General features: G+C 32.5%; 1 protein-coding gene across 13 annotated transcripts in view; it reads right to left on the bottom strand.

The window, feature by feature from the left end:
- LCORL (ligand dependent nuclear receptor corepressor like) overlaps positions 1–12,203 on the bottom strand; it is a 189,901-nt gene that overhangs the window by 30,187 nt on the left and 147,511 nt on the right. For 8 of the 13 annotated variants that reach the window (XM_037742775.1, XM_017540561.2, XM_037742773.1 and 5 more), the window contains one exon: positions 161–4,983. The exons of 3 other annotated variants lie outside the window; for them this stretch is intronic. In XM_037742775.1, the coding sequence (XP_037598703.1) occupies positions 161–4,983 (4,823 nt within the window). Of the gene's footprint in view, positions 1–160; positions 4,984–8,027; positions 11,617–12,203 lie in introns of those variants that run through there. 2 more of the 13 variants (XM_017540574.2, XM_037742781.1) reach the window with 2 other exon arrangements.

Here is a 12,203-nt window from a genome sequence, read left to right as displayed (position 1 = left end):
GCACCTAATTTCATGAGTTTCATACTAGGTGCCAAGAAATTAGGTTGTCCAAATATTTTGGAAACAAATTAAAACTGAATCAGCTGTTCCTTTTCTACCTGTTATACTTTACTCAAGGCACCTACAATGAAACTTTAAAATTAAGTAGAGAAGAACTTACCTAGGGATTTTGAAAAATAGTTTGCCATTTGTCCATTGTTGTAAGACTGTCGTTTATGTCTTTTTGTTGACATTTCTGTGGTCTTCCATGGTGGTCTTTTTCTTTTGTTCAAATTGCTAAGAACTTCAGAACTATCAGGATTCTTGTCAAAGTTAACACATTTGCTTAATTTACTATTGTCAAGATGACCAACAAATTCATTGGTTGAAGGACTATTTGCTTTAGCATTTTCTATTTCTTTAGATTGCTTTTTAAAAGAATTTTGCCTAGCAGAATGAGATCTTAAAGTAAAGCACTTTGATTCTTTCGTATGAGTCTGATGATTATTTCCACTGTCAGTAGATTCAGGAGAGTAAATGATTGTATTTAGCTTAAAAGTATTTCTGTGTTCAAGACAGTTGAGCTTCCTCAAAAATATTCTACAGTCTTTTAAGGTTTTTGACCTCCAATTATTAGGACATACATTTTCTAGTTTTGGTCCCTTTTGAAAGTCTTTTTGGCTGCAATCTGTTCCATTCTCTTTTGCTTCTGACTTAAATTTATTCTCGAAACTAGTATGTATTTTGAAGTCAGGCATTGTCACCCTTTGCTGCAAGTCACCCCTGATCTCAGGTGGCAAAACACACTGGTTATCTACTATGCTTTTTCCTTGGAGTGGGATGTCAGCATTTGTTTCTCCCTCAGTCTTATTTGAAAATTGGTTCTGGCAGAAAAATCTTAAGTTTCTCCTTTTAGAGTTCCAGTCAACCGTTCCATGGTTGTGCAGCTTTCCCTCTCTTTTCCATCTTTCATGATGCAACCTCTTAAACTCAGTCCTTTTTAATCTAGCTATTGCTAAATTACTTTTCACATTTAAGAGTGGAGAGTTAGCCACTTTATGCAGTATATGTAACTTCTCTGCTGATTTTGAAGGAGAAGAGAGCGCAAATTTTTTAAAGTGCTTTCTGAAGGGGCTGGCATTAAAGTCAGAATATTTGGTCCCTAATTTGATACCCCTGGTATTTATTACTTCCAAAGGGTTTCGGGCATTTGCTTTTCTAACTAGTGAAAGAGACTGTGTTTCTGTTGTTTGCATAAACCAAGTACAGAGTTCATTCAAATCATACTTTTTCTGAAACAGCATTTTTACAGGTGAAACTTCAAGTTGTAAAAGACAAGTTTCCAAAGGGCTTTCTACTTTGAAATGATCATTTTCAATGTGTTCTCTTTTTTTATGAACACAATTTTCAGCTTCATCTCCACTCACTTGTACCCAAGCATTTGTTATTTGCTCAAACCTATTGTTTAACTCCTCCAATAAGGAATCATTTGAAGCAGAAGTAGCCCACCACCTGAGCAAAGGGTTTGATGAAATTATAGGGTCCAGGGATACTTCAGAAATGGGTACTAGTTTGTTATCTTCTAAACACTTTTTTGCATTCCTCGAATGTCTGTTTTTTGAGGTATCTTTGTAAGCTATTTTCATCCTTGACTGCCTATGTTTTTCCTTCTGAATTTTATTTTTCTGCAAATGCAGTTTATATGATTTATGGAGCAGAGCACTTCTATAAATAAGTGAGCTAGAAGATGCTAATGAATGTAAGAAATGCAGAGATGGTTTTCTATCCCTAATAGAATGTCTCAAAGGTACAGTAGCAATCATACGTTTTGATCCATTACTAAATATATCAGCTTCAGTGTGTCTTATTTTGTCCATTTTAGTGCACTGTTGGTCACACTTTTCATCAGGCAGATTTTTTCCTAACATACTATCCTGTTCCAAAGGAGGCAAGCAGCTGCTAATACTTACTTCTCTTTCCTGAGGTGAAGTTCTACTAATAGTCACAGATATGCCAGAGATTTTCACTTTTGCTGGTCTACCAGGCTTCCTACTTACTGCCAAAGGTTTCTGATTTGATCGAATAATGTTCTTGGAAGGCTGAGGTATCACAGATTTGTTCTTGATGGGTCTCACATATTCAAAGCCAGACCCCAAGATCTCACTTTCAGTAGTCATGCTTGCTACAGCACTTATTCTTTCACCCAAGTCAATTTTGTGTTCACTAATATTTCTGAGACTATTATGCTCAGTTGAAAAATCACCAGCATTATTGTTTAAAGACATAATGTTGCTTACGTTTACACTTCCTTCAGAAACATGCCTTTTAGTTCTTCTTGATCTTCCATAAATAACAGTTACTGTAATACTATTTTTATAAATACCTTCTTTTACTTCTGATATGAGAGATTCTGGGCTTTTCCTTCCAGCACTAAAGGACTCATTTTGGCAACTAGTGATGTCTGTTTGATCAATTTTAGGCTTTGGTGGTCTTCCAATTGGTCGCTTAATCTGTTTCACAACTTGGGGTCCTATTTTTTTTGGTCTGCCTGGTTTTCTTTTAAAAGATGAATCAACAGCACTGCTTGAATTGTCCTTCGGTTCTTCTTGTGGCTTATCACTATTTATATCACCAATAAACATTGCAGAGGATCCTACAACTTTTGCATGATTGAATTTGTTTACTTCTCTTTGAAGATTATCAGTATCATAATGATTAGAGTGATAATTTTCAGAGTTCGCATTTGAGATAGCCTCATTTGTTTCTGTTTTTCCTTCAATTACATGATGGGTTGTATGTTTTTCAGAAGGAAGAAGAACATTTGATTGGGAAGTACCAACTGAAGTTAAAGTATATTTGACACCTTCACTACTTTTAACCTCAGATAAAAACATGAGTTTGATAGGACTAGAATAGTTGGAAAAAGATGAACTTTCAACACCTTCATATTTTGCTTGTACATTTTCAACACTGGAAATCAAGCTACCCATATCTAAAATAGATGTTTTTTTCAGATTTTCAAGTCTTTTGTTACTCAAATCGATTGTAGGCATACAGTGACTATTGATAATATTGCTAGATGCTACCACAGATTTTGATAAGCTCTGTTCTTTACATGTCACTCTATTCAGATTAAGAGTCATATTTCTGTCAGCATTTTGGTCTTTACCATCAATTTCTATCAATTTCCTGGATGCTTTATATCCTTCCGATAACGGCTGATTATTCCAAGATTTTTGGGCTATATTTATTGTATCTTCCAAACGCTCCACAACAACTTGTAAATTAGAATTCATTGCAATTTTGTTTAGGTCTATATTGTGTGAGCTTTCAATGTGAATATTTTTCACTGGGTCTTTTTTTGTTGTGGATTTGGATACCTTTTTGGCTTTAGGGGATTTTTTAAAAACATAATTATTTGTTACATATATAGAATACCACCCTGGCAGCACAATATTTCGTTTAGTTCTGCTCAAAAGTCCAGAAACATCATTTCTCAAAAGAGCATGAGTATTTCCTAATTTTGGATTTTGCCTATGGTTTTGAAAAAAAATTTTTCCATCTGCAGATTTCTCCAGTGGCTTTCTTATGCTCATTTTCTCAGTGGAAGTTGTTTTAAAGCTTTCTGAAAATGCATTAAAAGACAAGTTAGTTTCTAAACTATGAAGAGGTAGTTGCAGTGATTGTAATGCATCATTTGGTGAAAGTGATGTTTCAGCATGATTTTTATCTTGAAGGTTTTTAGAATTTTGTAAAGATGGCCCTTGGTCATGACAGAATTCTCCTTTGTCTGATGCAGATGTCTCATCACTGTGCATCAATTTCCTTGAACTTTTTTCAGTGTATTTTCTTCTTGTAAAATTTTCATCAAGACTAGCAAGTTCTCTTTTTATCTGTAAAGACTGCCTTCTAAACATGGGTGAATCAGAGGAGTTGCGCATTGCAAATAAAGTTTCTTGACGCTTTCGAAATCTTGTCTGAATAATTTTATTTTCTACCTTTTTATCATGTTGACTCAATAATTCCATAAAACTGTAATCACTAGCTTTTGCATTATGCAAGAGAGACGTTATGAAATCTCCCAATTTTAAATCATTATATGTATTACAATCACTGCTAGATAATTTCACAAGGCTTGTCATATCCGTGGTTTCTATTGATTTTAGTTTTTCATTAATGCGATCCATTAAATCTTGAAAAATTACAGCAGTTTCACCTTTTTCATGATTTATAGTAGAATTATTGCTGTCGTTTGAGAGTAAAGAATAAGAGTTACTGGATTTTTTGGTTTTAAGTATTTTATCTTCATGATCACCCTTAGTGTTGCTTATTTCTGCTGGTGTGAGAGATGGAGGCTGGTTAACGTTTGCTTCAAGTTTGTTACTTTCTAAGGATGAAATCTCCGAGATGGCATCTTTCAATTTTTCAAATCCTTCAGTTTCTACAGGCGATAATGGTGGGGGTGAGGGACTTCGAGATCTACAGGCATCTTTAAGAGTGACTGAAAGATCACATACTTCCTTTGACAAAGGAGGACTACGAAAAGCTGATTTTGCAGAGTGATTGTTTGGTAACAGTCCAGAACAGCACCTGAGAGAATTATAACTGTCTGCAATTCCTCTATTCACTACTGTCTTAATGTGTTCAACAGTTACAGTTTGGCAAGATAAACAATGTAAATCTTTAATACAGACTGGCAGAGGCTCTAAGCCAGGGCTTTGTTTTTCATTTTGTAAACACCCTCTTTCTGCCAGCCTATATTCACAACTACAGAATAGACCATATAAATCATCTTCGATTAAGGGCTTTTGAGATTCTGAAGACACAACACATGATGTATTACAACAGCAAAGAGAGGCAGCGTTCTGCTCTTGGACTAGAAATTTCAACATAGCCAAAACTTGTTGCTGGTGATGTATGCACAAAGATTCCAAAACTTTGCTTAATGCTGATTTTCTTTTTTCCATTTTAGTAGCTTCCTCTGATTTTGCATCAACAGTTGAACTAAAAATAAAAATCAAACAAAAAATGAATTGCAGCAAAAATACCACTATAAGGAGTTACAACTTTAACAGAGTTTGAAAAAAGATATTTTGGTATTGCTGGACTCCTGACTCCTAGAAAGCTGCAATAATGGCATTTTGATTATTGTTTAGCAAAATATATAATGAAGCACTGATGATAATTTATTTCCTACGACAAAGTATAAGTTAAAGCAAAGCCCTATTTTTGCAATATAACAGCTGATGACTATACATATGATTACATCTATATATTAATAATGTCTGTTTTGAATGTATTAAGAATATTTAATGGAAAGTGCTTCAGAAGGAGTTAAAATTTTTATAAAGTAGTCATTTTATAAGTTATTCTGATACATAATTATCAGTCTACATTAGTGCAAATAAGGAAAATAAAACGTAGGAGTACAATCTTTATTTAAAATAGATTTTTTTTCAAGACAGTGAAAATAATTAATGAAAGAGAACTTTCTATAATCACAAGAAAATTAAGGGATTTAGATTTCATGTAAACAGAATGTCTTTCCTAAGATTAAGCTGCAGGCGTTAGCTATTTAAAAATGGTATCTATTTTTAATTGATGTTAAATACTAAAGTAATTTCATAAAAACTAAAGGCATTACTTACCTAATTATTAAGTTTCAAAGGCTGGAAAATGGCTCACTGCAGAAACTAACATACATCTAACTAAGAACCGGGATTGCTTATCAACCAATATAGAAGTCTATGAATTTTTTTTTATTCCAATACCAGCAGCAGGAAGAATAAAATATATTTAAAGAGTTCTGTTTCAGAAAAGTATCTATTTTCATTAAACATATCACCAAACTCTGTACATGAAAATTGCCTTTCATTTATGGTTACATTTGTTGTTGTTACTAGCTTCTGATTTCTAGAAATTTTATTTAAGGTTGGAATAATGCTGATTATGAACTACTACTGAACAATGTATTTTTGTTTAAATACAGAATTATTATGCTCATCTACATTAAAAATTGTAACAGATTTACTTTAAAACAGGAAATGGAATATTTTTATTTTGCTGCCTAAAACTGGTACAGCCTGTTTCACAGATAAGTATGTAATATTTCACTTATATTTTATAAAATTATGTTATTTAAGTAGCAAAAATAAAGCAAATTTTAAACATCTTATCAAAATTTTCTGGAAAAAAAGATGACTTTACTAGATTCAATCAATGTTTCACGAAAACTAGTGACTTGACATAAAGAAGCTATCAAAGTGAGAAGAGATGTGAAATTACAATAAAACTTTTAAAGTCCACTGCTGCCTCTAGACATATGAAGATAGGACATGACCCCAGTATCCTTTCCTTTTTTAAAAAAAATTTTTTTTTATAAATGTTGTCATGATTGGGAGTATAAATGATGCAATTAACTCCCAGGATTCAATGAGATAGTTTTAAAAAATATTTGTAGAGAGCAAGGAAAGGAAGAAATGATGACTAACAAAGATTAATACATAATTATATTATTTCCCAGCAAATTAAAAATGATTAATTTTCACACACAGAAAGGAAAACCCAGAATGTTGTGAGAGATGTACTTTAGTAGTTTCTACAGTGATGTTATGGCCTAATAAAGAGAGAATTTACGTGTTTCTTGGAAAAATATGCTATACTGTATGTTAAAGATCAATAACCTTTCTTAACTCTTCCTGAAATGCTCAAAGATTTTTTTCTGTTAATAAAGTCAGGTATGCTGTATAAATAATCAAAACTAATGACTAGTTTTTATATCCCTTTTCTGACATTCTAAGCAAATCTATCTTTTAAAGTTTTCTTATTCAGTTTATTAATAATGGAATTTCAAAAATACTATGGTGGCCAGTAATTCCCATCTAATGTTGTAAGAACAGCTTAATAAAGGTATAGATATTCAGATATTAGATTATATCTTATATATCAGATATTAGATTATATCTTTACGTATCAGATATTAGATAACTAAGATCTCAAATTATAGAACTTCACAATATGCTTAATTGGCTTCAAACATTTTCCCCATATTTCTTGCATATTAGGATCTTAAAAAAAAACCTAGTAATGAGTAAATAATAGTTGAACGCACATATAAGTATCCAGTCTAGAATTTATTCTCAGGTGATCATATGAGGTTCTAAAATTGTATTTTTTTGATAGATCCTTTGCTTTTAATGTTAAAGTCTTCTAACCTTTTCCTGTTTGATTTATAAACCAAACATCCTGCCTATTTTTAGTATGTTACTATCCATTTTGCCCATCAGAAACTTGTTGGACTATTTCTTCAGAAAAAGTAAATTTCTAATACTATATTGAATAAAACTGCTTCTTAAAGTGAATCAAAGAAGTCAGTGTAGTCAGTTTTTTCTTTTTTCTTTTCTTTTTTCTTTTACTGAATGAGTAAATCAATCACACACCAACAGTGTTGTAAATTTAAGTGCAAAAGCATTGAAGTGCTTTACTACAAATTACAACCTAGAAACACGTTAACTGAACAATTAAAATTCATACAATCAGATTTAGATATATAACAACACAAAGTAGGAACAGAATTACAGTACATTTACAACACAAGACAGATACATGAATTCATTAGAAAATATTGTAATAAATAATTCATGAATTATAGTGCAATTGATTTATGCATAAATATAACTAATTGCCTAACAATCAGTTTATATTAACAAAATCTGTCAAAATCAAGGCAGCCACAGAGTTTTACTAAATTACTGCGACAATGGAAATACTGCAATTAAAAAACAAATACAAGTATTTGTACTGTAAACAACTAAAAAAATCAGTCTCACTAAAGTTAGTATACAATTTAATATAAAATTGTCATTAGCTACCAGAAATGGTTTAAACAACTTTACTGAGCAGTAGTTTTCTAAAAACAGAGGCACTGTTTTTTCTTTTCCTTCTTTTTTTTTTTTTTTTAATTGTCTTGACTTTCTGCTTTTTTTTTTCTGCTACTGTGGCTTCGGGTCTGGCTTCCAGAAGGGCTGTGGCTTCTGCTGGGGCTTAGATTTTTTTTTTTTTAAATATAAAATACTTGAGGAACATTCAAATAAGTAGAAAGCACATAGGGGTTGCTTTCACCTTCATTAAAAGTCTGCTGAAACTGGATTTTTCAGAAAATTGTCAATTAATAAATAGTAACTGGTAACTAAATTCATAAAGTACTTTGAATGTTTAACATAAAGGTCATCTTAATAGAATCACTGGGGAGAAGGGGAATTTCCCTGCCTTTCCTAGTTTGTATAATCAAAGAGTTAACTCAATAATAGAAACATTTTGTTTCTTTTAAAAGTTATGGGTTGATTATTACCTATAAACTATCAAAAAATATTTTAATTTACTATTTCTGACCAAAAATAAATAATACAAGTACTAAAATGCTGCAAATTAACTATAATATTACCTATAAAACTACTGATTACTGTGAAGTCAATAGCAAAATGATCCCTGATTTATGAATCCTGTGAAGTTTTTGGTCAGGTCATCTTTTAAATGATACAAAAATGTTCTGTAAGTTTCCCTTTACTATAAACTTCTCAATCAATTTATTAATGTAAATATAGTGTGAGGAATAAAAAAGCTCAATACAATATAAATATTATGTAATGCATTCAAGCCCCCAAAGTTTTCCAAGTAAAATTCTGTATAAAGAGGTCAATAAAATTGTTTTGAAACATGTACTTTATCTTTAACTTTGTTTTTCAATGGGGGAAGGGAGAAATATACTAAATAATCCAAGTTCTGGCCCTCACAAAATATGGCTTAATTCTTTAAAAAGAAAGATGACCCTGACATCTGCTGTCCTGTAATCTATTATGAATATTTTCTTGGGGTGAAAATAAAAGAGGATTCATATCCTAGTGTGCAGGTAACATTAATAGCTGAAGAGGGTTCAGTATAGATCTCAGAGACTAAATAACTGCTTGGTTGTACAGTTTCTCACTCTTCAGTTTCTTTAAACATGTAAGCAGTTTTAAAATTTAATAGCTGAAAATCTCTTTAGTATTACACGTATATGTGATTATTAAATACACACAAACACAAGTGTAAAAACACAAGTATTTGACAAGGTGCACTTATTTTTTAAATTCAGCTAAAATTACTCCTTTTGGACTTAGGAAAACTGGCTTAGAAAAATGATCAGAACCTGAATTTTAACAGAGAAAGGGGGCACTCAGAGAATTTTGAATACATAAAGCAAATCCCCATTCTTTATATGAAGGCATATGCTTTATAACATTTTACCACTACAGTTGCATACTCCATAAATCCAACAAGGATACTTTGACCCATATTTTAAAACTGCTATGTAAAAATGACCAGTCTCTCTTATGAGTCTAGTAAAAGTTAAAATGCACTGCCCAGCTTCTAACTACCCAATTAGTAGAGAGTTTACATTACTGAAAGTTCAAAACAGCTTCAGTGTTAAATATTTGTAAATCTATTCAAGACCCTGAACAAACTGCAAATTTGGTTATTAGCAAAATGATAATGTATCGCCCACCAAAATGAAATCTGCAATTCATTTTGATAAACTGAAAATGTTTTGAAATGTCACAGCAGCAAATATATTAAAGTTACACTGAGGTTTTTCAATAGGAGTGTGTCACAATCCTTAAAATTTAAAGTAGTCATAACATCAACTAACCAGCACATTTAAACCAAAATTATCATTCTCAAGCTTTTTCTGTGCACATTATAAACATGCTCTAAGTTGCATTCCAACTTTCTTTTCTAACCTTACACATTAGCTTATTTTTCAAATGAAAAACAAAATTAAATTATTTTAATAACTAAATTTAAATGATTTTTTGTTCTTAGTACTCCATATTATATTAAAGGGTTCTATAGCTGCTGGGGTTAACTATTTGTCAGTTTTTTGAAGTATATACCTTATAAACCCCAACTTCTTGCTAAATCAACTATTAAATGATAAATATTAAATTTCATTATGCATATCCTTTAAGGTTTTCTTTTCTATTCCTGGTGGATGCACTTGAGTGCATTTTGTATTTCATAGAATGCACTGTAATGTGCTAATACTGTATATATTAATTTTTCTTAGTATGGAGATAGTTGTCTATTTAAATTTTGATTGGTTGTCTGACATACATACAATGGCTGTAAGTATGTTGTATAGAATGTTTATAAACTATCAATATCATATTTCCGTTATAAGATGGTTCAACTGAATGGCTGGAATGGTCTTTCACCAATAAAAATGTTTCACTTGACAATTACTCATTTTCCCACAACGCTTTATGCTATTGACTACTAAAGAAAACCTGAATCTTTTTCACCTATTTATACAAGGATTAAATACAAACTATCAGAATTAAGTAAGCAACTATATAATTCTGTCCACAGTGAAAACCCTGAATAAAACTTTTTTTCAAAAGGCATGTAAGTGGTTTTTGAACTGTAAAATTTCATGTCTCCTGTCAGAGTGAGCATATGTAATTCCCACATGTGTGTATATAGACACACAAATACACACCTGTGCACATACACACACGCAAACACACACACACACACACACACACACACACATTTTCCTAACAAGTAATCTACACAGGCTTGCTGTTTTTGCAGCTGCCAGTCCCTGAATCTGTCATATTATATAACCCAGTGTCTGGTAATCGTAGTTTCTTCTTCGGAGGAGTCTTCAGTGTTCCAGATCTTTCTTTTACCTTGTATTCTAAAGTGCTGTGAGGTACCCCATAAATTCCTTGTGCTTTGGAAACACTCATTTTTCCGCTCATTACCATTGCAATAGCTTCTTCCATTATTTCATGATCATATTGCCGATAGCGGCCACGTTTTTTCCTGGGCTGCTTACTATCTTTTCGATCTAATCCATCTTCAGTATTTTCAGAGGTTCCATCAACTGTTCCATTTTTAGAATTAAGACACAAAGGAGAGAGGTCCCCATGTAGAAAGTAAGAGTCAACACTTGAGTGAGTTACAGGCCCAGAACATTCTATTTTGTTCTGTTTAGGGAGTATATTTTTCAGTTTTTGGAGAGCTGATCCTTCTAGGACTGAAGAGGTTTTGGAAACTTGATACATAACATCCAGCAGACCAGAACCATCAGGTTGTGATTTTGAAACAGAACTTACTCGAAGCTGAGGAATTTTTAACTGTACAGTAGGATTTGAAGTTTCGTATTGGAGGCTTTCATTTTTTTCTTTAAATTGAGTAACCATTTTCTGTAGAGTTAGCTGATGGAGGTAAGTGGAAGCTGTTGGGAATTTTAATTCTGAGGTTTCAAGTAGATTGAGTTTACTTTTTTCTGTGCGCTCTGCTTGAGCTCTTGCCCACAAGGCTACTTTTTGCAGCACTGCACAAGTTTCTTTACTGTCCTTATATGAATAACTATCATGGAAATCTCGAGTTTTGTTTTTAAAAGATGCAGGCTTCCCTGCTGGTAAGGCTTCTAAGTGAAGAAGTAAAGTTTTTTGAGGTATGCCATAAAGTATGCCTGCTTTATTTATGTCCAGTGCTCCAGACTGAATGTCTTTCAAAGCTTTTGAGAGCAAACCATCTGCAAACTCAGCACTTCTTTCCACATAGTCCTCTCTGTTTCTGTGTAGTCTCCTGGATGGATGGAATGAAACGATGGTAAACTGATGCATGAGAGACTCTCACACAGCTATGGAAGGGGAGGGTCCACTCCTTTATTATACTCCTTGCTTAGGTAACATCACTGCTTATGACACTTTTAAGTCTGTGAGATGTAGTAGTTACTCCTTATCAAAGCAAACGCTACAGTCCTGGTAGGACAATGTGTCAATGATACGGTGGCCTCAACAGGCAGACCTTCCAAGAACATAAAATCCTAACTCAGTATTTGTAAAAATATTCTCATGATGTTGCTATTCCTCTGACAGATGCTTGCAGAGCAACACTTATAAATTTTACTTGTACAATTAGAGTTCCATTATAAAAAGTACCCAAACCCTAAAGGAGTTTTTGTTAGTACAAACGTGACGTTACCGCTAAACAAGTAATAAAAGAGTCAACCCCTTAAAAGGAAATTTGTAGCAGCAGGAATATTTCCAAACACAAACATCCCATATTTCCACAAAACTAATTTTTCTCTAGACAACAGCTTAAAACTTGAAACAAGTAGATAAGTTATATTTGAATAAAACAATTTAATTTTAGATATTCTAAATGTCACT

This window comes from Cebus imitator, unplaced genomic scaffold, assembly GCF_001604975.1.
Source record: "Cebus imitator isolate Cc_AM_T3 unplaced genomic scaffold, Cebus_imitator-1.0 Scaffold127, whole genome shotgun sequence".
Classification (NCBI taxonomy): domain Eukaryota; kingdom Metazoa; phylum Chordata; class Mammalia; order Primates; family Cebidae; genus Cebus; species Cebus imitator.
This window is presented reverse-complemented; position numbering and strand designations above follow the sequence as displayed.